Source organism: Nerophis lumbriciformis, linkage group LG04 (assembly GCF_033978685.3).
Source record: "Nerophis lumbriciformis linkage group LG04, RoL_Nlum_v2.1, whole genome shotgun sequence".
NCBI classification, from domain to species: Eukaryota; Metazoa; Chordata; class Actinopteri; order Syngnathiformes; family Syngnathidae; genus Nerophis; species Nerophis lumbriciformis.
Genome location: NC_084551.2, coordinates 2,651,129 through 2,678,337, shown reverse-complemented (window position 1 = coordinate 2,678,337; position 27,209 = coordinate 2,651,129). Strand labels below are relative to the sequence as shown.

General features: G+C 41.6%; 1 protein-coding gene across 1 annotated transcript in view; it reads left to right on the top strand.

Moving 5' to 3' along the window:
• gsk3ab (glycogen synthase kinase 3 alpha b) overlaps window positions 1-26,955 on the top strand; it is a 46,658-nt gene extending 19,703 nt beyond the window's left edge. The window contains exons 3-11 of the mRNA XM_061947477.2: window positions 6,917-7,104; window positions 8,294-8,377; window positions 11,303-11,413; window positions 12,187-12,317; window positions 20,673-20,877; window positions 20,952-21,047; window positions 21,272-21,458; window positions 21,541-21,618; window positions 24,911-26,955. Of these exons, the coding sequence (XP_061803461.1) occupies window positions 6,917-7,104; window positions 8,294-8,377; window positions 11,303-11,413; window positions 12,187-12,317; window positions 20,673-20,877; window positions 20,952-21,047; window positions 21,272-21,458; window positions 21,541-21,618; window positions 24,911-24,978 (1,148 nt within the window). The 3' untranslated portion in view covers window positions 24,979-26,955. The remainder of the gene's footprint in view (window positions 1-6,916; window positions 7,105-8,293; window positions 8,378-11,302; window positions 11,414-12,186; window positions 12,318-20,672; window positions 20,878-20,951; window positions 21,048-21,271; window positions 21,459-21,540; window positions 21,619-24,910) is intronic.
• Window positions 26,956-27,209: the final 254 nt, after the last annotated feature.

Sequence of the window (27,209 nt, the reverse complement as noted above, 5' to 3'; positions counted from 1 at the left end):
AATGTTTTTAATTTATTTATCTTATTTTTATTTTATTTTATTTTTTTAAAAGGATCTTATCTTCACTATACCTGGTTGTCCAAATTAGGCATAATAATGTGTTAATTCCACGACTGTATACATCAGTATCGGTTGATATGAGTATCGGTTGATATCGGTATCGGTAATTAAATAGTTGGACAATATCGGATATCGGCAAAAAGCCATTATCGGACATCCCTATTTAAAAGTTATATTGATTTTTGTTTTGTAGGTTTAAGTGTCAATGATGTTGATCAATTTAAATGTACTATTATTATTGAGATTATTATATTTTGATACATCTTAAATATTTTCTGTTACAAACTACAAAACAATGTTAGTTACTCAAGTTATTCTTTGTTGTAAGCTGATCGATATTTTTTGTTTTCTTTCATGTTAATAAGGATACAATGTTATGCAGAGGTATACTTATAACAATTTTACAGACAAATGATACTATTTAATAATTGCTTTGGAGAGTGGGGGGGCACAAGAAGTCTTCTTTGTGGTAAGGGGGTGGGGCGTAACAGAAAATAATTGAGAAGCACTGCTTCTCAATTATTTTCAATAACCTTTACTTGTCGCACAAGTGTCAAATTAAATGTATTCACTGAACAGGCTCTGTTTACAGTAAGTAACATTCAACATTCTTACCTGTCATGCAAGTGTAGAAAGATGTGTATTATCTGTATTTTAATCTCCTTAGCAGTCATGCAAGTGTAAAAAAAGGTGTATTATCTGAATTTTAACGTGCTTAGTGGTCATACAAGTGTAAGAATAAGGTTATCTGTATTTTAACAGGCTTAGGTGTAAAACAGGTGTACTCGCTGTTGAAGCTGAGCTTTAAGTAACGTTTTAACGTTCTTACCCTCCGTACAAGTGTAGAAACAAATGTTTTATCATTCTTACGTGTCATGCGAGTAGGGCTGGGTAAAATACTTGATTATTGAACGATAGCCTTAAAATTTAGCAATATTGCCATGACGAATGCCTCCACAATTCTTCTTTCTCCTTCTCACGGTGCACAGTCATATGAGCAGAACTACATATTGACGCTCCAAAATGATTAGTAAAACAAAGAAAAAGCGTATGCTCCGAACAACACACGCGCTCTCGAACGCTGTCAGGTCAACCAAACTGTTGCATCCCTAGCTACCAGCCAATTCTCTTTGGGCCATGAAGATACAGTAATTGAAGGCCTCCCAACTATAGTTGCCAAAATTTACGCCCACATTCACTGGCTTCAAGTGGCTCGTGTACATGCTCAGAGTGAACTGTACTACATTATGATCATGCAAACATAAACATCTGACTTAAACTGAATGTGTTCTATTTTTAGCTGAAAATCTTGCACGATGACCTCTGACAAGGTGCAAGCTCACTATGAAGGAAGGACGGCCGCCGTTAATCGGGTGGTACTTTTTGATTGCAAATCTCCCCGCACAAAGCACTTTCGTCCAGTGCGCCAAGAAAACAAGAATTCCGCCTTCACAATAAAATTGCTGTGTGTTACATCCTGTCTGAATGCGCTTACAAAATAAGGGTCACTAAAGATTAGCGCACAAATGTTCTGTTTGCACTTGAAGAAACATTACCTGAATGCAATTTGCAGTGGGCTGCAATTAGGTGAAGTTAACTCGACAATGACGCGTTAACTACAAGTTCCTTTAACGTCACCAATGTTTTAATGGGCCATTAACCAACACGCGTCCTTTTTTACCCTCAGTCCGTTCTGTAGCAGGGGAAAATTGGCAGCGTTCACTAGTTACTGATGAGCCACAAGTGGGAAAAGGGTGAGCAGATATGGCCAAAGAAAAGGGTATATTATAGTAATATCAGGTCCAGAGCAATGGCAAGTTGTTTTCCCGACAAGACAATTTTTGGCCGTGGGTCGTCTTCACAGGAGCTAATGCCTGCTACACAAGTCGTTATTTAGACTTAGACTTAGACAAACTTTAATGATCCACAAGGGAAATTGTTCCACACAGTAGCTCAGTTACAAATGATGGAAATGACAATGCAGGTATAAAATAGACTAAAAGAAATATAACATATATACGTAATATTTACATAATATATGTACAGTATAGGATATATACTGATATATTATATTATATGTTTATATCATATATACCAGGGGTCCTCAAGTACAAATCTTGAAGGTCCACAAATGTTTTTTTGAAACAGGCTGGGTCCGTTTATTATCGGTCAAGCTTATATAATAGCAGGAGGTAGGTAGTTTAACATTTTCTTAAAATTAACAAAAATAAAATAAATATCCAATAAAATACATGAAATATTTTCTTTGAAACAAAAATAAATAAGAACTTTGAAAAAATGTGTCCTCTGCATTTGACCCATCCCTTGATCACCCCCTGGGAGGTGAGGGGAGCAGTGGGCAGCAGCGGCGCTGCGCCCGGGAATCATTTTTGGTGATTTAACCCCCAATTCCAACCCTTGATGCTGAGTGCCAAGCAGGGAAGAATGCTGGTATGAGCTTTTAAACATAACCCGTTAACTGCTGCCAATCAAATGGTGAATAAGATACTCTTTAGGGTTCATATGTTTGTAAATCTGACTGTGTTGAAGTCAGTGCCTCACCAGCCATCAACCTCACCGCACGTTACTGCTCTGTTGCTATTTGTTGTTGTGTCATAGATTTAACAAAAATCTTGCTTGATGTTTCATATGGCTTTTTCAGCCTCGTGATTTCTTTTTTTCTTAGCTCTGAATCATGAGGAAATGTCTCTTCAAATTCGCGGTGCTCTTTCAGATAGTGACGTTTCAGATTTTCACTTTTCACTAGAGCAATAGTAGTGTTGCATTGTAGACACATTGGTCTGGTACTTGCAGTAGGTAGGATGAAACATATTGCTCTGTCCATTCTTCCTTGAAACGTCGGTTTTCCCTGTCCACCTTTCTTTTACCAGCCTTAGCCAACTTGGAGCATGCCATTGTGATTTGATTCACATTCAGTGACTGACAAGTGAACAGTTAGCGAAGTAGCGATACGAGACAACTGTGTGCCTGCAGCGAAAGGTTCCATGCACTGTCCACATGACCCAGGTGGTAACAGCCTATCAGCGCATCGTTGTGAAAGAGATGACAACCCATACCCCGGAATTAGCCAATCAGAGTGGCGTTCTCTCGCTCTCACTCCGTCTCTCTCTCTTTCTCTCTCTGAGAGAGAGAGAGAGAGAGAGAGACGGAGTGAGTGAGACACGAGAAGTGTAAACGAAACGTGGAGATATTTGACTAAAAACAACAAAGAACGTTGACTTGCGCTAGCGATAACTCACAGATAAATACAATTATTATATATTTTTATAATAATTATAATTATAATAATAATAAAAATTTATTTATTTATTTATTTATTTATTTTTTTTACTATAATTCGTGCTGGGTCCGGACGGACACGTCGCTGGGTCCGGACATGGACCGCGGTCCGCCTGTTGAGGATCACTGATATATACAATATATAACAATTACCATGTTCAATATTACAGTATATGTAACAGCTGCAGCATAAAATAGAAAGTAAATCCAGCAGAAAATAGACATTATAAACAAAGAGAAGTAGCAAACATAGAAGGTGTCAGGTAATAGACATCATCTATTGCTGTCAGATAGGTGGTTGGAGCTTCTATTCTGTGTTTGGATTACAGTTAAAATACCTATGAAGGTTCTCATTCATCTCAGGGTGTTCAATCGTTCGCAAGTAGTCCAGTTGCGAACGATTGAACGCCCTGAGACTACAGTTATGGTGCAGTGATAACATAAAATGTAGATTGTTACTGTGACTATAATAGTAAGATGCCATAAAAGCTCAACAAAAATGTAAGACGGTAAGCAGGACATCAAAAGGGAACTTTTTTTTTTTATTGCAAACAGTCCTTCGTCAAAAAATATCAAGACACCTTTCTTAAACCAATCACACTTTTTCGGCTTCAAAATTAAAAGCGTCACGATTTACATGTGGTTTAACTACATTAACAAAATAAAAATGTTTCACATAATGATCATGCTTTGTCAAAGATGTTTTGTAAAGTAATCTGTAATGTTTAAATAAATGCTAGTACATCAGTTGAGGAATATAAGGGGTGGGTTTTTTGGCTGCCTGAAATATTGCGTAAATTATTTTTTAACATGTTCTGGTTTATACCCGGTGGAACAGGCGTTAGTGCGTGTGTCTCACAATAAGAAGGTCCTGGGTTCGATCCCCGGGCTCAGGGTCTTTCTGTGTGGACTTTGCACTTTCTAGTGTGTGAGTGTGAATGTTGTTTGTCTATCTGTGTTGGCCCTGCGAGGAGGTGGCGACTTATCCAGGGTGTACCCTGCCTTTCGCCCGAGTGCAGCTAGAAAACGGATCGATGGTTGGAGTGTGATTCGGGTGGTAGAGCGGCCGTGCCAACAACTTGAGGATTCCAGGTTTGATACCAGCTTCTGCCTTCCGAGTCGAGTCCGTTGTGTTCTTGGGCAAGGCACTTCACCCTGGCTCCCGCCATCAGTGTGTCAATGTGTGTATGAATGGGTGAATGTGGTACTCAAAGCGCTTTGACGACCTTACAAGTCCATTTAACATTTACATTAAGCAGAAACAAGTAAAAAAACAGCAAAATGATATTATGTAAGAAAAAATATTTGTTAACACTATAATTACAAATTTGTCTACATTTTTGGGGGCTTTTTGAAGAAAATGTGTGCTTCATAGCAAATAATCTGATGACATCGTATTGACCCCGCCCCCAAACCACATCCCTAACCACACCCTACCACCACAGGCATCTTGGCAATCTAGGGGAAACCTTAGACAGATAAGTTCGAACTATACGCTACATTGTATCAGAAATGGGGGATGCACGTGCATGTACGGGCCAGTCTGTCCCACAAGAAGAGGATAGAGAAAAAGAAGGAACTTACTGACTACGTTGGACTACAATGGCATATATGGAGATATCCGCTGACATCACCAATGGGTAAAATGTCACAAATGGTGAACATTCCAAACGGTTAATTTGGAGGAAGTATAGTGGAAGGCAAAATTGTTAAATAAAAATAATTTTGTAAATAGAAACAACCTGGTCCTTAACACCACCAAGACAAAGGAGCTGATCATGGATTTCCGGAAGAAAAAAACGATAAACATCCAACCACTGTACATCAATGGGGACTATGTGGAAAGGGTCTCTCACTTCAGGTTCCTGGGGATCCAGATCGAGGAAGACCTGTTGTGGTGTGCGAACACCTCAGTGACCATCAAAAAGGCACAGCAGAGACTTTACTTTCTGAGACGCCTCAAAAAGAACCACTTGTCACAAAAACTGCTTGTCCTTAATAGAGAGTGTGCTGACATACTGCATGTGTGTATGGTATGCCAGCTGCACGGCGGAAGAGAGAAATGCACTTCAGAGGGTCATAAAAACTGCCATGAAGATCACTGGCTGCTCTCTCCCCTCCCTAGATGAACTGTACAGTGCCAGGTGCCTCAAAAAGGCCCAAAACATCATAAGGAACCCATCGCACCCCGGACATAAACTTTTTGAACTGCTGCCCTCGGGCAGGAGATACTGGACAATAACATGCCGGACAAACAGATTTAAGAACACTTTTTACCCGAGAGCAATAGTGTCGCTGAACACAAGACAAGAATGACTGTGCATGTGAGCTGTGTGCTTGGTATTTTTATCTATTTATCTATGTTTTTATGTGTTATTATGAATTTGCACTAAATTAGTTTTGCTTACAATTTCGACAAAGATATATTCTATTCTATATTCTATTCTATAAAAGTCTCCGCCATGCCTTCATGGTTTGATCTCAAATTTTCAAGACTTATGCAGATCCCAAATACACAAAAGCAGGTACCAATAGGTAAGAAAAAGTTGTTTTTTGCACGATAGGTCCCCTTTAAAGCATCACAATTAGCCAAGAGACAGCTCTTTTCTCTCAAAACACTCTTAAGTCAGGGCACTCTTAATTTGAGGTACCACTGTATTAAAATAATTACCTGTACAGGCTGTGTTGGAACAGTAAAACAATCACTAAAACAGCAAAGCCTTAATGTGAAAAAAAATCTCTCCCAAATATGACTCTCCCCCCCACATTTTGACACTCTAAAATGCCACAAAAGAGTAAAAAAAAAGTTAACCCCTGTTAATGCCCCCATCCAACGCCTTTGACGCGAATCCCTTAGGGGTGATGGACGGATGGGCAGCGCCTGAAGAGCTGCAGCCCTCCACCGTAGCACCCACTCCCTCCCCTCTGTTGGCAAGTCTCGAGATGGATGTTGTAATGTGTGTATGTGCTTTGCTATGGAGGTTTTCCCCCACTCCAGACTGGGCCTCCTTAGGAGCCCAGTCTAGATTGTATTTTTTTACTTATCCTCCCCCAGCGTTCACCTTTTTCCCATCTTTTACGGGGCGCCTTGTGGCGACCCATCAGCATTTCTGTTCTGTAACCCTGTACACTGTCTGTCTGTCTAATCTTGAACAGGTTTGTGCTGAAAACAAAGTTTCGTTGTACTTGTGCAATGACAATAAAGACCTACCTAATAGTTAAACCTCGAAATATATGTGGAGTACTCCAAATCCTACTAAATGTGTTTACTTCTTCTGTCTTCCCTTAACACTTCTTAATAGTACCTTTTCTATTGTTGCAAAAAAAGTCAAATACAAAGCAATACCCTCATCCACAGTGTTTCTTTCAAAATAAGTGACAGCCATTTAAATAAATATATATGTTTTTAAAGACCATATTAGGGTGGGGTCCATTATTGTAATTGTAAGCAAACAAGGCATGAACTAATGTATTATATCTCAATGTCCCTCTATAAATACAAAGTTGTCATTTTTAAACAAAACACTCACTGTATGTATTTGGCTTTTATTTACAGGCGACAGTGGCAAAGTGACCACAGTGGTGGCAACGCCTGGGCAAGGCCCCGACCGCCCACAGGAAGTCTCCTACACGGACATTAAAGTAATAGGAAATGGCTCCTTTGGAGTGGTCTACCAAGCTCGCCTCATCGACAGCCAGGAGATGGTGGCCATCAAGAAAGTTCTCCAAGACAAAAGGTTTAAAGTGAGTGTGTATCATTGAGTTGTTGTATACGCCAACGAAGCCTACCGTATTTTCCGCACCATAAGCCGCCCTGGGTTATAAGCCGCGCCTTCAATGAACGGCATATTTCAAAACTTTGTCCACCTATAAGCCGCCCCGCCCCGTGTTATAAGCCGCATCTAACTGCGCTAAAGGGAATGTCAAAAAAACAGTCAGATAGGTCAGTCAAACTTTAATAATATATTAAAAACCAGCGTGATGTGGGCGCGCATGGAGTCGTATATCAACATGGACGGAGCTGCGTGAAAAAAGCCACCCGGCCTCTTCGCGTAAACTTCCCTTAACCACTCGCTCACCTTTTCTTCATCCATCCATCCCTTCGAGTTAGCTTTTATGATGACGCCGGCTGGAAAGGTCTCTTTTGGCAAGGTCTTCCTTTTGAATATCACCATGGGTGGAAGTTTCTGGCCATTAGCATGGCAAGCTAGAACCACAGTGAAGGATGACTTCTCATTCCCTGTGGTGCGAATATTCACCGTACGTGCTCCCGTTGTATCCACAGTGCGGTTCACAGGAATATCAAAAGTCAGTGGAACCTCGTCCATGTTGATAATGTTCTCTGGCCGGATCTTTTTTTCAGCTATCTTGTTTTTACAATATGCACGGAAAGTAGCCAGCTTTTCTTGAAAGTCTTTAGGCAGTTGCTGTGAAATAGTAGTCCGTGTGCGGATGGAGAGATTGCGTCTTTTCATGAACCGGAAACCTGTCGCTTAGTAGGAGCCATTTTGTGGTCTTTACAGATGTAAACACACAAAGGAAATGAAACGTAATATCCGCGCGCTTCTTCTTCTTCTACGGGGGCGGGTGGTTGCTTACAGTAGAAGAAGAAGCGCTTCCTCTTCTATGGGGGCGGGTGCTTACCTTGGCGGTTGCTTGCGTAGAAGAAGAAGCGCTTCCTGTTCTACGGGGAAAAAAGATGGCGGCTGTTTACCGTAGTTGCGAGACCTAAACTTTATGAAAATGAATCTTAATATTAATCCATATATAAAGCGCACCGGGTTATAAGCCGCACTGTCAGCTTTTGAGTAAATTTGTGGTTTTTAGGTGCGGCTAATAGTGCGGAAAATACGGTAGTTGGTTTAAAAATATATTTATGGTTCCAGAACTCATATTTTGCCTTTTTACAACTTTGCGTTTTTCTTCCCTATAGAATAGAGAGCTGCAAATAATGCGCAAGTTGGACCACTGCAACATTGTGAGGCTACGTTACTTCTTCTACTCCAGTGGTGAGAAGGTATGTATGCGCCATCCTGTTTATTATTATTGTTTACTTGTAGCCTAACATGGGTGTATGTAAAATTTTAGTAGAAATAGTCAAACTTTTTAGAGCCAAATGCACACTACAAACATCAATCAACTGTCTCTATTTAGGGCTCGGTGAAAACACATTGGCTTTAAAAGCTGTGGCTGTAGGCAACCTCCTGATGTATTTTGTTTTTATTAATTCCCCAAAATGGCAGTATCTGCATTAGGGATGTCCCGTTCCGATATTTGGATCGGATCGGCCGCCGATATTTGCAAAAAAATGCGTATCGGCAAGGCATGGGAAAATGCCGATCCAGATCCAGTTTAAAAAAACAAACTCCGGTCCGTGTTTTCCAATGCACCGATTTAAATAATACATTCCACTTTTCTGCTGCGCCCTAATTTCCGTTCCGCATTTTCCAGCACACCTTTAACACATCCACAGGTCTGTGGATTCTCACGCAGTTGCTTTTAGCTGCTGGCATTACACGACAGGCTCTTCTCACTCTTTCCTGTGTCTCCTTCTCACAGACAGCAAGCGCACCTTCTTACACACGTCACATACTGTCACGTCACACGTCACATACGTATACGCCCTCGCGGAGAAGAGAGGTTGCAGCATGGCTATGGCTAACGTTAGCTGTGATGCTAGCGCAGCCGTGTGACCAATGTTCTCTCTAAGGTGCGCGCCTGTGCAATTGCGCAATGCTCACGTGTCCTTTGCGCACTGCAAATCTATGCCACGCACAAAATCAAATTAAAAAATAAGCGCATAACAATTTTCGACACACGGACACGACAGAGAAAACAGTTTTCGTCATCATTGTTCAAATATTGTAATGTCTGTCGAGACGCTTATCTCCATTCGGTGCCACACGCCCACACCATCAAAATGCCGAGGCAAACATTTCCAGATCAACACCGTATGAAAAAAATAGTGATTTTTTTAGTTGTGATTTCCTTCTTTGCATGAAAGTTTAAAAGTAGCATATATTAATGCAGTATGAAGAAGAATGTTTTAATGTAGACACATAGAATCATCATACTGCTGTGATTATATGCATCAAGTGTTCATTCAAGGCTAAGGCAAAATATCCAGATATATATCGTGTATCGCAATATGGCCTTAAAATATCGCAATATTAAAAAAAGGCCATATCGCCCAGCCCTAGTTCAATGATGCCATTTTTGTTTGTCATGTATAACTTCGTCTATTTTGTGTTTATCCTTGAATAAACAGGTCAGTTTCTTGTTACCAACCATTGTGTATTATTCAAACTCCCCTAATTCAGCTGGCTAGTTGTTATCAAGAGTGCTAAAACCCTTTTCAACATGATTCTGACAACTAAGTAGGCTAAATAACTTTAAACTTTAATACATGCTCAGATAGGCCAGTATCGGTCAGTATCGGATCGGAAGTGCAAAAACAATATCGGTATCGGATCGGAAGTGCAAAAACCTGGATCGGGACATCCCTAATCTGCATTCAAAGCCCCATGAGTGGCCAATATCCAGCAGCATTATCTAGCTCTGCACGCGCTGTAAAATGTTTCTGCGTGGTGAGAAACTTACAGGTGTTATCATTTCCATACTGCACTAATACATCTGTGGTATTAGTGCAGTTATATTACAACTTTGGCTCTGGTAAAGTTTTTTGAATAAATGACCATGTGGTTAAAGACGGCTACAATTTTCTCTCCACCTTCTCAAATTATAAATTATGGTTGAGAAATATGACTTTTCATTTATCTGCTTCCAATTAACGCCCTGTACTCTTTGCAGTTAAGGTAATGTAAATAAACACCATGAGTTTGAACATTTACGGTCATTGTCTATCCATTGGACAATTATGCATTGACCTTAAACTTTACATCTGCGTAGTTAAAGTTGTAGATGTTCATATTTAAAGAGGAACTGCACCTTTTTATGGAAATGTGCCCATTGGTTACAATCATTATGAAAAACATGGGTAGATGTTTTAATGCATTCTGACTTGCAGTGGAGCCAATGGGAGGTCCTCTATTTCGCCCTTAAAACCCAATAAATAACCATTCAAAAACCGCTAACAATGCTCCATTTAAATAATAACCTTGTATAAGTGATATTATTATTATTATACGAACTAACGCAGACAAACTATTTATAGCGGCGCCGTGATCACAAGTTTGTGTGCAATTTCGACATGGTCGACAGGTGAGATGTTTTCTCACTTCCTTACTCCCTGGAAGTTTATTGCAGATCATAAAGAAAAAGAAAAAGGCTGAAGACATATTCCGACTAATTGGTACACATTGACAGCCAATTTAGACTCGGAAATAACGAAAACGAAAAGAGGCTTGGTTCCACCCCCCTTTTCTTCGTTAGGATTATGAGACATTCTTCACCTAAATGGGAATATATGAACATCCCAGAAGTCGGCATCCATCCTAATGACGGCAGACCTTGCACAGTAAGTGATGTTTTATTATGTTTGTTGGCTCTCATAAAGTCTGCAGTGAGCAATAAATCAGTGATGCTGTAAACAAAAAAAAGCAAACTTGATGCGTTTTTTAAATTAATGCGCCGCGTATGCTCAAAATGATCAAAATACGTTAAATGATATAAGTGTGCCCGTTACTACATTACATATATACTTGCATCATGTATATAAAACCTAAATGAGGGTGTTTGGATGTTTTTTAAGAGCTTTATAAGCAGAATAGAGCGGCTCCCACAGGCAGGCAGACTTTTGATCGCATTTATTTAATATTTAGAATGCATTAAAAAAAATCCATCGTCATGTCTTTCATAATGATTGTGAACGATAGGCAAAAGTAAAAAAAAAAGTGCAGTTCCCCTCTAAAGGAATCTTGTCTGTAAGTTAAGTAAGAAGGCCTAATCGCCTCCTGTGTCCTGTTCTTGTGTTCATGTGCAGAAAGATGAAGTCTATCTGAATCTGGTGCTGGACTTTGTCCCTGAAACAGTGTACAGGGTGGCTCGGCACTTCAACAAGGCCAAGACCACCATCCCCATCATTTATGTAAAGGTAAGTCCATGCTAATCACGCCACATTGAACACATTGTGAAGCAGTCCCGCTGCTACTTATCAATAAGTGTTTCACTTAAGAGTCCACTAAACGTAATAAAACGGGCTACAACTTTTTCCAGTGTATTTAGCTTGAGGTAATGAACAGTGGCTGTTTTTACGGATTATACGAGCTGGAAGCAAGAAAAAAAGCCACTTAGCGCCTTGTCTTAAAGCTTGTTGGTTTCTAAAGAGCGTTTATTGTGTGTGAGTGTAGCAGCAGCAGAGAGAACATTCCAAGTGTCTCATGGCCCACTTCACTCTTTCAGCCTGAAGTTCCCCTGAGGCTTTGAGACACAAACATACATCGTACTCACTCTTCTATGCAGCCTCCTCTTCTTATTCTTCGTCCTTTAGGGTCACATTTCCATTGTAGCTTGTTTGGGGTCTTCTAGCCCACTTATTTCTGTTTTAGTAATATTACCTATAATAATGTTATATTCTGTGTATGGCCCCTATTGCTGCAACGTGCTGCCAGTAATGGCGAAGAATAAAATGCCTACTCGTTCATTTTTGAAAAAGGGAGCGATCATTGTCAGTCATGATGAAGCTTTTGCACAACTATTGGAAAGTATGAGTCACAGTTGATTGACAATTAACCTGCAACACCCACATTAGTTAGCCACAGCTTTGGTTGACTCAAGCTTTAGTTAAAAAGTCACACAAGTCAAAAAGTATCCACATAAGTTTGTAATAATTGACTGTACTAATCTTTTTCTTGTGTGCCTCATCAGGTGTACATGTACCAACTGTTCAGAAGCCTGGCATATATCCATTCCCAGGGCGTATGTCATAGAGACATCAAGCCCCAAAACCTCTTGGTGGACCCAGAGACGGCCATCCTCAAACTCTGTGACTTTGGCAGGTCAGATCCACAAATGTTTGCTTGACTGTCTCCATCATTCTTTCCATTGCTGTACTGTGGATTTCCCCGTTTGTCAATTATAATCAATGTTACTTCACTAATGCTATTTCCAACACTGTTTATAAGTGGTATAAATTAAAAGTGTGGCAGTAACTTGGACTTGTCAGATAGTGAGCTAATACTTGCTGACAAACTGATTGCTCTGTAAATGCTGAAGAAACCACCAAAATACGCGTAGGGTCAACTTACCCTAATTTACGGTATTTAAGCCGCACCCACCAAATTCTAGAAGAAATTAATATTTTTACATACATTAGCCGCTATGGACCTTAAGACGCAGATATATACCGGTACAAAAGGTTTTGTAAATATTTATTTATATACCTTTGATTGTTTCCAAACAGTACATGTCACATGTTGGTAATGATCAAACAAAACAGAAGTCATCGTCATGGACCCACAAGCTGCGGAAGCTAGCTTTTCAATCAGCTAAACATACTTAATAACTCCACGGTGACCTTTTGGTGAATTTACGGAACTGAAACAATACAAAAATAAAATGCCATTGTAAGTCAAGTCCTCCTCAGCCTTCCCGGTAAGGTTTATTCAGGTGAGGAGGCTACGCCGGATAGTCGAACCTCGGATTCAAGAGGAACAGTGTGGTTTTCGTCCTGGTCGTGGAACTGTGGACCAGCTCTATACTCTCGGCAGGGTCCTTGAGGGTGCATGGGAGTTTGCCCAACCAGTCTACATGTGCTTTGTGGACTTGGAGAAGGCATTTGACCGTGTCCCTCGGGAAGTCCTGTGGGGAGTGCTCAGAGAGTATGGGGTATCGGACTGTCTGATTGTGGCTGTCCGCTCCCTGTACGATCAGTGTCAGAGCTTGGTCCGCATTGCCGGCAGTAGGTCGGACACGTTTCCAGTGAGGGTTGGACTCCGCCAAGGCTGCCCTTTGTCACCGATTCTGTTCATAACTTTTATGGACAGAATTTCTAGGCGCAGTCAAGGCATTGAGGGGATCCGGTTTGGTGGCTGCAGGATTAGGTCTCTGCTTTTTGCGGATGATGTGGTCCTGATGGCTTCATCTGGCCAGGATCTTCAGCTCTCGCTGGATCGGTTCGCAGCCGAGTGTGAAGCGACTGGGATGAGAATCAGCACCTCCAAGTCCGAGTCCATGGTTCTCGCCCGGAAAAGGGTGGAGTGCCATCTCCGGGTTGGGGAGGAGACCCTGTCCCAAGTGGAGGAGTTCAAGTACCTAGGAGTCTTGTTCACGAGTGGGGGAAGAGTGGATCGTGAGATCGACAGGCGGATCGGTGCGGCGTCTTCAGTAATGCGGACGCTGTATCGATCCGTTGTGGTGAAGAAGGAGCTGAGCCGGAAGGCAAAGCTCTCAATTTACCGGTCGATCTACGTTCCCATCCTCACCTATGGTCATGAGCTTTGGGTTATGACCGAAAGGACAAGATCACGGGTACAAGCGGCCGAAATGAGTTTCCTCCGCCGGGTGGCGGGGCTCTCCCTTAGAGATAGGGTGAGAAGCTCTGCCATCCGGGAGGAGCTCAAAGTAAAGCCGCTGCTCCTCCACATGGAGAGGAGCCAGATGAGGTGGTTCGGGCATCTGGTCAGGATGCCACCCGAACGCCTCCCTAGGGAGGTGTTTAGGGCACGTCCAACCGGTAAGAGGCCACGGGGAAGACCCAGGACACGTTGGGAAGACTATGTCTCCCGGCTGGCCTGGGAACGCCTCGGGATCCCCCGGGAAGAGCTGGACGAAGTGGCTGGGGAGAGGAAAGTCTGGGCTTCCCTGCTTAGGCTGCTGCCCCCGCGACCCGACCTCGGATAAGCGGAAGAAGATGGATGGATGGCATTGTAAGTTAATGGGGCAGCACGGTGGGCCAGGGGTTAGTGCATGTGCCTCACAATACGAAGGTCCTGAGTAGTCCTGAGTTCAATCCCGGGCTCGGGATCTTTCCGTGTGGAGTTAGCATTTTTCTCCCGGTGACTGTGTGGGTTCCCTCCGGGTACTCCGGCTTCCTCCCACCTCCAAAGACATGCACCTGGGGATAGGTTGATTGGCAACACTAAATTGGCCCTAGTGTGTGAATGTGAATGTTGTCTGTCTATCTGTGTTGGCCCTGTGATGAGGTGGCGACTTGTCTAGGGTGTACCCCGCCTTCCGCCCAAATGCAGCTGAGATAGGCTCCAGCACCCGCAGCGACCCCAAAAGGGACAAGCGGTAGAAAATGGATGGATGGATGTAAGTTAATAATAACAGACACTTGTAAACGTGTGAGCATATTTGGTAATGCTAACAACGCTAACTTGATTACATTACGATAGCACGTACAAATATGCATGAAAACACTCCCACCGACATGGGACGGTTTAGTAAATATGAATTGTCTTGGGTATATTGTAAAACTTACAAACATTGCTTGGAGTGACGAATGAAGAATCCTTTCGAGTAGAAACGCTGTGGACGAATATACTTCCCTCAATATGGCACCATTGCACAAACAATAACACACTTTTCAGTGTCTGTCGGCAAAATATGAAACTATTTGTTAAACACAAAACATTATGGCCGTTAGTGAATAAAACTCCATAAATTAGCAGCACAATTTTATAAGCTGCAGGGTTCAAAGCGTTGGAAAAAAAAAGTAGCTGCTTATGGTCCGGAAAATACAGTAGCTTATAGTGCTGGGCGATATGGACCAAAACTGATACCCTGGTAATATGGCAATATACGATATATATCGCTATCTTAAACAAAACGTGCAGAGTGTTTAGGTAAAACCTACCATCTTTGTTTCATTTAAATATTTATTAAATATATAATACTGGTACAAATAGCCTACATTTAAAAAAACAAAGCTCTGCAACTAACAAAAATAGGCTAAATGACACACTTTGGCTTTGTGGTAACTTTTATTGGTCACACGCTCAAGCTAGCTGCTAAAACACAGTCAATGTGCAGAATGCACACAATTAAAGCTTACAATAAATGTCCAGGGAATGTCCAAGGAATAATTGTTATGATTGTTGACATGTCAGAAAGCTTTACTTTAATGCTAATTTGACATCAACAAGAACAAAGCGATTGTGACATTTTGAAATTAAGATTAAGAGCAAACGGCACCGTAACAAAGGCAGCATTAAAATATTTTAAATATCAGTATGTCTCATATACATATCTCTTTCTTAAATATACTGATATAACTTCTAATAGCGTATACCACCTAGCCCTACATGTAACCATTTAAAACTGTAAAACAATGTTCGTTGTGAATATCGCAATACAAAACTGGGGACTAAGATTTATTATAAACACAATTTACTGTAGGGTATTAATGGCATATTGTTTGTCCATGTTGTTAATCATTTCAACCTGCAATTTTGTAGGAAAGAAATACATTGTTTTTAATACATGTTTAGACAGCCACAGATTGATGGCAAGTGCAGTCTTGTGCAGAACACTGGTATATACCGTATTTTCCGCACTATAAGGCGCACCGGATTATTAGCCGCACCTTCTATGAATTACATATTTCATAATTTTGTCCACCAATAAGCCGCCCCGGACTAAAAGCCGCGCCTACGCTGCGCTAAAGTGAATGTCAAAAAAACGCTGCGCTAAAGTGAATGTCAAAAAAACGCTGCGCTAAAGTGAATGTCAAAAAAACAGTCAGATAGTTCAGTCAAACTTTAATAATATATTGAAAACCAGCGTTCTAACAACTCTGTCCCAAAATGTACGCAAATGTGCAATCACAAACATAGTAAAATTCAAAATGGTGTAGAGCAATAAATAGCAACATAATGTTGCTCGAACGTTAATGTCACAACACACAAAATAAACATAGCGCTCACCTTCTGAAGTTATTCTTCATTCGTAAATCCTTCGAATTCTTCGTCTTCGGTGTCCGAATTGAAAAGTTGCGCAAGCGTGGTATCCAAAATGGCCGGTTCCGTCTCGTAGAAGTCATCGGGAGTCAGTGTCGCTGTTGTTCTGTGAATCCTGCCTTCCGGAAAGCTCGGACCACAGTTGTGACCGAAATATCTGCCCAAGCATTTACGATCCACTGGCAAATGTTGGCGTATGTCGTCCGAGGCTGTCTGCCCGTCTTAGTGAAGGTGTGTTCGCCTTCGGAGCTGTGTGAAAAAAGCCACCCGGCCTCTTCGCGTAAACTTCCCTTAACCACTCGCTCATCTTTTCTTCATCCATCCATCCCTTCGAGTTAGCTTTTATGATGACGCCGGCTGGAAAGGTCTCTTTTGGCAAGGTCTTCCTTTTGAATATCACCATGAGTGGAAGTTAGCATGGCAAGCTAGAACCACAGTGAAGGATGACTTCTCATTCCCTGTGGAGCGAATATTCACCGTACGTGCTCCCGTTCCACAGTGCGGTTCAGTTGCTGTGAAATACGGTAGTAATCCGTGTGCGGATGGAGAGATTGCGTCTTTTTATGAACCGGATCGTTTAGTAGGAGCCATTTTGTGGTCTTTACAGATGTAAACAGGAAATGAAACGTACGGTGATATCCGCGCGTTTTTTCTTCTTCTTCCGGGGGCGGGTGAAGCGCTTCCTGTTCTATGGGGGCGGGTGAAGCGCTTCCTGTTCTATGGGGGCGGGTGAAGCGCTTCCTGTTCTATGGGGGCGGGTGCTTTCCTTGGCGGTTGCTTGCGTAGAAGAAGAAGCGCTTCCTGTTCTACCGGGAAAAAAGATGGCGGCTGTTTACCGAAGTTGCGAGATCAAAACTTTATGAAAATTAATCGTAATAAAGCGCACCGGGTTATAAGGCGCACTGTTAGCTTTTGAGAAAATTTGTGGTTTTTAGGTGCGCCTTATAGTGCGGAAAATACGGTACCTTGAAAAAACATGATGAATAATGTAAAATATAGTAGCCGGGTTGTTTACTTAACGAGCGAAAGGAGAACAGGGCATTCACTGGAAGCAGGCTATTTAATAATATGTATTGTACAACACAGCAGCAACAGAGCCAATGCTGTAATAGCTCTAATTAGAAAACTTCTCAGTCAGCATTATTATCGCTGAGTGCATTGTAAACAGGGCAGCACGGTGGGAAGGGTTTAGTGCATGTGCCTCACAGTACGAAGGTCCTGGGTTCGATCCTGGGCTCGGAAATGTTGTCCATCTGAGTTGGTCCTGCGATGAGGTGGCCACTTGTCCAGGATGTACCACGCCTTCCGCCCGAATGCAGCTGGGATAGGCTCCAGCACCCCCCCGCGACCCCGAAAGGGACCAGCGGTAGAAAATGGATGGATGGATGGGGCATTGTAAACAACAGTCTGACAAGTGGAATGCAAATACATTCCACACCTACCGCTGTGTAGCGCAACCAACGTTTAAAAAGGTATGCTGATGTAATTAAAACTTCTAATGCTGCGACTGTCATCTTGTGGAGATAATTAAAAACTACATCGGAATGTTGCCTATAGCCACGGTAATTTGTCAATTAGCTAGTTTAATACCCCCACTATTATTTGGTTTTGTAGCTCTTTAAACATTCCTTTAAATTAGAGGTTCCACTTGAGGTTGTATATCGATAGTGCCTGCAATGAAGGTACTGTACAACTAAGCACACAAAGGAAAGTACATTAATATACCATACCTGCCAACTACTCCGGTTTTCCCGTAATTAGTACGGTTTTCGTCAACCTATTCCGGGTTACGGTCGCAGTGATAAAAAAATACGTTTTTTCATTAATTACATTTTTTTTTTTTTTATTTAAAAGTTTTATTCACGAAATCTCGTAACAACAATCACAATCGACACTGCTTCCCGTAACTTCCTATCGAGCCATTCCGAATGCCATGCGCGAGGCAATTTATAGCACCGCTGCCAAGCACGAGGCACCTGTTGCCATTGTTTCCAAACGAGCGAACGATCATGGAATCAGCCGGAGAAAAATCGCAAACGAGTCTTAAACCGAAAAGAAAACTGCAGTCATTCCGTGAAGAATATTCAAAAGCCTATCCGGGAATAATTATCCGTTCCAAAAAGGGTGAAAACTACGCGAATTGCACCTTGTGCAGACAAGATTTTTCGATCGGACACGGAGGAATTAGCGATGTAAAAGACCACGTTGGGACAAAAAAACACAAGTCTAATGCCGTTGCTAAATTTGGATTTTAGCCACAAAAAGGTAATGACACCAATGTTATCTATTGGAATTGTTTAGTACTGTTATACTGTTAAAAGTGTTTATACTATTTATGCTTTCAAGTCCAAGTTGAAGAAATCTTGTTAAATGTTGACAGCATAACTACCAAAATACAGAAGTATGTCCTTAATATTTTTGCAGTGCTATTTCTGTTGAAAAGTTAAAATGATTACATTAGAGATGTGATGTGCCACTTTTCAAGTGTCTGATGGCTTAAATTAATTTTCATGAATTTTTCATATTTTGAATTCTTTTGAAAGGCTTACAAAAAAACTACATTTGAATTGTAATTCCATGCTATTGACAGGACTATTAATTTTAATGAAGTTAGCTTACCATGTTTACAGTATGATAATTGTGATAGAAATGTGAATTTTAGGCACAGAATATTTTTTACAATTGAACAAGGCAGTAGATTATACAAGCTTGGACAGAAAGTTAATAATGACACCAATTTTTTTTTTTATGGAATTGTTTAGTACTGTTTTACCATTTGTTTACTGTAAAAAGTGTTTATACTGTTTATACTTTCAATTAACAAATTGAAGTCTTGTGAAAGGTTGACAGGATAACTGGCATTAACTGTCAAAATAATTTCAAACTACCGTATTGAAGTTAGTTTACAGAATAAACATGTCAATCAACCCATATGATTTTTGCTGTAATATTTTTGTTTTGAAAAGTCACTGTGACTGATAGAAAAGTGATGGTTTTAGCAACATTTTAACTTGTCTGAATGCAATCAATCATTTTGCGTCGGGGGGCGGAACCCCCCACCAGGACTTTGTCCTGGACCTACCGGGGCCTGCGGCCCCTGGACCCTGGCTACTAGGTTTTTCTGATTTCAAAAGTTGGCAGGTATGATATACACATGAAGTGCACATACATGTAAGAATTGTGTTAAATCAACAATACAGCCCGGTATGAACAACAAAAAGTAACAATACAACCATACAGGATAAAGGTTGGTCTTCATGCCGCTATCTTAATGCTAATGTTCAATGGACGAGCCCATTGACAGGCTAAAGAAAATTAGCTTTGCAATGTTTTTAAACTTGTACAAATGAGATTTTAACCAAACAAAATTGACACAAAAGAAGAAATGTTTGTGCGACAAAAATGTATTTTGATTTCAATATTTAGACACCTGTGAGTTAAATGAAGTCACCATCCATCAAGGAAATGCAGTCGCACTGCCCAAATCCTAGTCTACATACAGTAATGTCACCTGTATTTGGCTTTTACTGCCAATGTTGGAGATATTAAAATGAGGCAAAGGTTTACCAACTCTTGATTGAGACAAAAAAAATTAATAAGAAAACAAGTTAATTGAAGTTTTGAGTTGAACTTAGCAATTAGCACAGCTCACGTTAACTTTGGTTGGAATCAATGTAGCTTTTTATTGATTGTGTACACAATTCTCCATAAGGGTCCTATTTTGTCACAAAAAAAATACTAAATAACTTAAATACCAAAGCAAGCCATGACCTGACAAAGCCATATTGTGGAAAATACAGTCGTGGTCAAAAGTTTACATACACTTGTGGAGAGCATCGTCACGGCTGTCTTGAGTTTGCAATCATTTCTACAGCTCTTGTTTTTTTGTGGTGGAGTGATTGGAGCACGTGCTTGTTGGTCGTGGAAGACATTCATGGGGTTTGCTTCTTTTGTGAATTTGTTATGGGTCTACTGAAAATGTATATTTTACATGGTTTTTGGCAGGTTTCATTGCAGTGGGGCGCTTTTGGTGACCATCCGCGGGCTTCTGCTTGAGTTTTTGACCGCTCCTCTTGGTGCAGTTCAGCTGGATGTGTTGGTTTTCTGACATGGACTTGTTTCTTCAGCATTGTCCACACGTTTGGGTCAGGACTTTGGGAGGTCCATTTTGGGGCCTTCGTTCTGGCCTGATTTGGCCATTCCTTTACCACTTTTGACGTGTGTTTGGGGTCGTTGTACTGTTGGAGCACCCAGTTGCGCCCGGGACCCAACCTCCGGGCAAGGAAACCCTTGCTCCAGAAGCGACACCTTAAGGCTCGTCTAAACTGGTTTAAATGTAACTTAGATATTGGGTTTCACTATGTAAAGCGCTTTGAGTCACTAGAGAAAAGCGCTATATAAATATAATTCACTTCACATCCTTAATGTGGGTTGTCCACTGTTGCCCCACAGTGCGAAGCAGCTGGTTCGGGGGGAGCCGAACGTGTCCTATATCTGCTCACGATACTACCGCGCTCCGGAGCTCATCTTCGGCGCCACGGACTACACGTCCAACATTGACATCTGGTCGGCTGGCTGCGTGCTAGCAGAGCTGCTGCTGGGTCAGCCTATCTTCCCCGGGGACAGCGGAGTGGACCAGCTCGTAGAGATCATCAAGGTACGTTCAAATTGTCGTCCGTCCTTCGTCAGAGCTTTCATTCATGTGATTGTTTTCTACCTCGCCTATGTCAGGTTCTTGGAACACCGACAAGGGAGCAGATCCGAGAGATGAACCCCAACTACACAGAGTTCAAGTTTCCCCAGATTAAAGCTCACCCTTGGACAAAGGTAATTAGTGCTGAATGACTGGTAGAAGTGAGATCAGTATCTCCATTCAGGCTATTTGATCTCACTAAAGAAAATACAATGGCACTCAGTGGAGCAGCACACCTCCACTTTAAAGGCTGAACAAGCATCATTTGGACCAGCTCCAAAGTGGACACTTTCTTCACGCTTTCAATGCAGACGCTGAGAAATGTTCAAAAGTTTTCTGTATTGCTGTCTTCAACCAGGTGTTTAAGCCCCGCACGCCGCCGGAGGCCATCGCTCTCTGCTCTCGATTGCTGGAATACACGCCAGTCACCCGTCTGTCTCCGCTGGAGGCCTGCGCACATGCCTTCTTCGACGAGCTGCGCCAGCCCAACACCCGCCTGCCGAGCGGGCGGGAACTACCGCTCCTCTTCAACTTCAGTCCCGTCGGTCAGTCTCCTCAGCCCACCCTCGCCATTACGTGAAAGAGCATTTCTCTAATAATGAAACTTGATGGCGTTCACATCCTCAGAGCTGTCTATCCAGCCTCAGTTGAACTCAACACTCATTCCTCCTCACGCTCGTGCACAGACGACGCCTGCCTCACACGGTTTGTACACTTTTTGATCCACACAAATCTACGCTTTCTTTTCTTTTCTACACAACTGGCTGGCTTGAAGTTAGAGGTGGGAATCATTGGCCACCTCACGATTCGATTTTTGGGGTGACGATTCGATTCACACTCGATTCTCAAACTAACACGATTCTGATAATATATTGATAATAAAAAAAACTTTTCAAAACAGGGTACAGGTTACGAAATCTCCTCGTGGCTGCTGACATACTACTTACCGTATTTTCCGCACCATAAGGCGCCCTGGGTTATAAGCCGCGCCTTCAATGAACGGCATATTTCAAAACTTTGTCCACCTATAAGCCGCCCCGTGTTATAAGCCGCATCTAACTGCGCTAAAGGAATGTCAAAAAAACAGTCAGATAGGTCAGTCAAACTTTAATAATATATTAAAAACCAGCGTGATGTGGGCGCGCATGGAGTCGTATATCAACATGGCCTCTTCGCGTAAACTTACCTTAACCACTCGCTCATCTTTTCTTCATCCATCCATCCTTTCGAGTTAGCTTTTATGATGACGCCGGCTGGAAAGGTCTCTTTTGGCAAGGTCTTCCTTTTGAATATCACCATGGGTGGAAGTTTCTGGCCATTAGCATGGCAAGCTAGAACCACAGTGAAGGATGACTTCTCATTCCCTGTGGTGCGAATATTCACCGTACGTGCTCCCGTTGTATCCACAGTGCGGTTCACAGGAATATCAAAAGTCAGTGGAACCTCGTCCATGTTGATAATGTTGTCTGGCCGGATCTTTTTTTCAGCTATCTTGTTTTTACAATATGCACGGAAAGTAGCCAGCTTTTCTTGAAAGTCTTTAGGCAGTTGCTGTGAAATAGTAGTCCGTGTGCGGATGGAGAGATTGCGTCTTGGAAACCTGTCGCTTAGTAGGAGCCATTTTGTGGTCTTTACAGATGTAAACACACAAAGGAAATGAAACGTAATATCCGCGCGCTTCTTCTTCTTCTACGCGGGCGGGTGGTTGCTTACAGTAGAAGAAGAAGCGCTTCCTGTTCTATGGGGGCGGGTGCTTACCTTGGCGGTTGCTTGCGTAGAAGAAGAAGCACTTCCTCTTCTACGGGGAAAAAAGATGGCGGCTGTTTACCGTAGTTGCGAGACCGAAACTTTATGAAAATGAATCTTAATATTAATCCATATATAAAGCGCACCGGGTTATAAGCCGCACTGTCAGCTTTTGAGTAAATTTGTGGTTTTTAGGTGCGGCTAATAGTGCGGAAAATACGGTACATGCGCAGTGTTGGCCTAAAAAAGTATTTTTAAAATGGTATTTTTTAAATTTTATTTACAAAAATAGTAATCTCATAAAAGAAAATATAGCAACTCCAATCCCAGTTTTACAATACTATAATTCACAAAGCAGTTAAGACAAATATTATAAATACAATACTAAAAAAAAAAAAAAAAAGAAATTACAAAAAATGATAAAAAGCAACCGTTTTAGTAATGACAATCATATCAATAATATTTATAAATGGTTGATTTATATAGGCAGGTAAAGTTTTGTACCTGACTATATATATATAAATCAACTATTTATAAATACATATCAGTAGGCTAAATGAACCTCTTCAACACATAACAATAATAGTTGCCAAATGTTTTAATACAAAAATGTATTCTTAAAATACATAATTTTTTTTAAATAGAGTCTAGAAAATTATTAATCAATTTAGAATCGGAATCAATAAAAATTGCTATTTGGATGCGAATCGATTTTTTTGGACCTCCCGTACTAGAGCTTGTAACAAAGCAATTTTTAGGCACTATGTTGACATCCTAGTGTAAAAATAAGTTTAATATTAGGCCATAAAAGAAATAAAACACTAAGAAGGCTAATCACACCACAGTTGCACCGGACTCATCAGACTTTTTGACATAGTTGTAATACAAGTGCAAAAATGTGTCGAATAAATATTTAAAGATAAAAAGACAAAATAGCACTTTATCAATTTCCCGACGCACATTCAATTTAAAGTAATTCAATGACAGTCTAATATTAAACATAGTTTTATTTTTAATAACTAAATCAGTTTGTATTTTTTGTGTACCGTATTTTCCGCACCATAAGGCGCCCTGGGTTATAAGCCGCGCCTTCAATGAACGGCATATTTCAAAACTTTGTCCACCAATAAGCCGCCCGGTGTTGTAAGCCGCATCTAACTGCGCTAAAGGAATGTCAAAAAAATAGTCAGATAGGTCAGTCAAACTTTAATAATATATTAAAAACCAGCGTTCTAACAACTCTGTTCACTCCCAAAATGTACGCAAATGTGCAATCACAAACATACGTATATCAACATGGACAGAGCTGCGTGAAAAAAGCCACCCGGCCTCTTCACGTAAACTTAAACTTACCTTAACCACTCGCTCATCTTTTCTTCATCCATCCCTTCGAGTTAGCTTTTATGATGACGCCGGCTGGAAAGGTCTCTTTTGGCAAGGTCTTCCTTTTGAATATCACCATGGGTGGAAGTTTCTGGCCATTAGCATGGCAAGCTAGAACCACAGTGAAGGATGACTTCTCATTCCCTGTGGTGCGAATATTCACCGTACGTGCTCCCGTTGTATCCACAGTGCGGTTCACAGGAATATCAGTTGCTGTGAAATAGTAATCCGTGTGCGGATGGATAGATTGCGTCTTTTCATGAACCGGATCCCGGTCGCTTAGTAGGAGCCATTTTGTGGTCTTTACAGATGTAAACACACAAAGGAAATGAAACGTACGGTGATATCCGCGCGCTTTTTCTTCTTCTACGCGGGCGGGTGGTTGCTTACAGTAGAAGAAGAAGCGCTTCCTGTTCTATGGGGGCGGGTGCTTACCTTGGCGGTTGCTTGCGTAGAAGAAGAAGCGCTTCCTGTTCTACCGGGAAAAAAGATGGCGGCTGTTTACCGAAGTTGCGAGACCGAAACTTTATGAAAATGAATCTTAATATTTATCCATATATAAAGCGCACCGGGTTATAAGGCGCACTGTCAGCTTTTGAGAAAATTTGTGGTTTTTAGGTGCGCCTTATAGTGCGGAAAATACGGTACAATTAAATTGTTTGTGAAAAAATATTTTCTATTACTGCTCAGATTAATTTGCTACTTTATTTGGTAGGATGCTGATTTTTGATGTTAACTTTAGCAACTTTTAAATTAGTAGATTGCGCTATTTTTTAGATTGCACACGCTGTTTAGCGCGTGGTATTTAGATGTTAGTAAACCTGGCCCTTAGTGTGCCGTGACATGTACTCCCTCTGTCTCCCTGCAGATGGCAGCGTGTCAGACAGTACCGCCCAGCCCAGCTCAGCACCTGGAACCATCAGCAACAGTACTTGAGCAGCCATCACCACAAGCGTACACCCCCCTCTTCTACACCACCACACCAACCTGCCATCCTTTTCTTTTTGTCTTCCCTTCCTCTATTCCTCTTCCTCTCACTACTTCTTCCTCCTGGCTCCAAATTAGAAAGACTTTAGAGACACACACCCACACACACACACACACACACACACCCCTCCATACTCATGCATTGCTACCCGCCCTCTCAATGATGACGTCTGCAAGCCTTTAGAGGAGCGTGTGCTTAGGCTTTATGTATAAACTGACTTTATAAGTCCTCTTAGGATAGTTAAAAAAAAAAAAAGACCCTGTCGGTTACATGGAATGTTCTAGGAGATTTTACTTTTTATCCAACTATTTTTTTATGTTTCGTTTCATTTAGCTAAATTGAATAGTCCACATTGGTGTTGACAATCATCCAAAATCGTCCCAAAAAGTGATATAGTGGATGTTTCCCTCGTCGTCCACTAGGGGATGTCTTGTCACTTTGTACCCAAACGCTCCATGCAAAGTCATCACCCAGTTTTTTGTTTTTTTTTAGCAATCAGTTTGTTAGCAGACTTCACATGAACTGATTGTTTCTGCTGTCCTTTTTAGATCCGATTTTAAAGCTTTTATTACAAAGAAGGAGCACACCGCAGCCCTTTGCCTTTACTCTTCTGTTTCTTCTTATCGTCTGCTCCTGAAACTCGCCTTTTTAGGGCTTCTTCGGTATAAGCTCATGTATTCATCGTGTAAGCTCAAGTGTTTCACGGTCATCGGTTGCACATCCTGGAGGAGGAGGAAGTTGGCCTTGAAGGGTGTTTTTTTTTTTTTTTTTTGGTGGGGTCCAGTTGAATTCTAGAAGTGACATCCGGTGCACCTTTTGTACACTATGAGCGACGTAATTGGTTGTTTGGTGTGTGTGAGAGAGTGTGAGAGCGCCCTCTTTCCCCAAACAGCCTCACTTCCTGTCGTGCAATGGTTGTCGGACCTTGCTCTCCCTCCATCCCTTCTCCCCTCATCTTTATTTTCACTGCTAATCTGTAAATATCAAGTACCTTTTTATTTTTGTCGCTATTATTGTAATTATATTGTCTTTTCCCCCCCCCCATCCCCAGTAGATGGCGCATCAGCCGCCAGACTGTTTTATCCTCTGTCGCAGCAGTCTGTAAATACGATTTATTTTGGGGGGGGTTTTGTCCTTTTTTTTGTTTGGGAGGGTCTGAAACAGAACAAACAAAAAAAAAAAGTTAAAAAAAAAAAATCTCACTTGAATTCTCTCTTCCTCCATTTCTCTCTCGGTGACTTTCCCTTCCCCCCCTCCACCATAGTTGTTGTCTTAACTGTTTTATTTATTGTATTGTTTTTAAGGGGGGGGTGAAGGGACTGTCTTTTTTTTCCACGGGTGCGATATAGTATTTTTTCTTTTTATTGTATATTATTTACAAAAAAATGTATGTAATGGAGCAGTTGTCACATCCGAGATACTGTACCTTGACTTATGTGTACGTTAAGCACGGGTGCACACGCGAGCCGACGCTTTTATGAGTCGTTTCATCCAACTTCAATGTGAACAGAATGTTACAAGCACCCGGTTCTTTAGTGCGTGTGTGTGTGTGGAGGGAAAAGGTGGAAAAATGAACCTTCCGTGGACCTCCCGTGTCCGTCCATCCATACGTCTGCTGTTTCCACTCGTGAGAGTGTAACTGTGTGTGTTGTTGTCGAGCACAGCTGCAGGGAACGTGTGTATGTGTGTATGTATGGTAGCAAACCCATGGGTATTCTTCTCGTCCTCCCGTCATTCTCCTATACTTGGAAGTTCTGACAAAATGTGCTTTTAATGTTTTTTTTCCTTCAATCCAATGGCATCTTGTTGGCGAACAGAACGGTCGGATAAAGGAAATGAGAGATAGCGAGGGATGGGGGGAGAGAGACAGTTTTTTTGTTTGTTGATATAAATAATGAAACTCATTAATAAAGTGATGAAACGCTTCCCGTCTCACAAGCGTGGTTTTAATTACGCGGCGATAATTGAGGACGCGTTTGTACGCTACGGCAGCGAGGGACACGCGTCGGTGACGTTATCGGCGCGTGTTCAATCAGTTCAAGCTGCGACCTTTTTAGACGGGAGAGAGGAGCATCATGAATGTGAATATTGATTGGACTTGTATGCTAATATCATAGCCTCTGTCGTAGTAGTACCCCTCACATTGAAGCATTTACTAAACCCAAAACCAGTGAAGTTG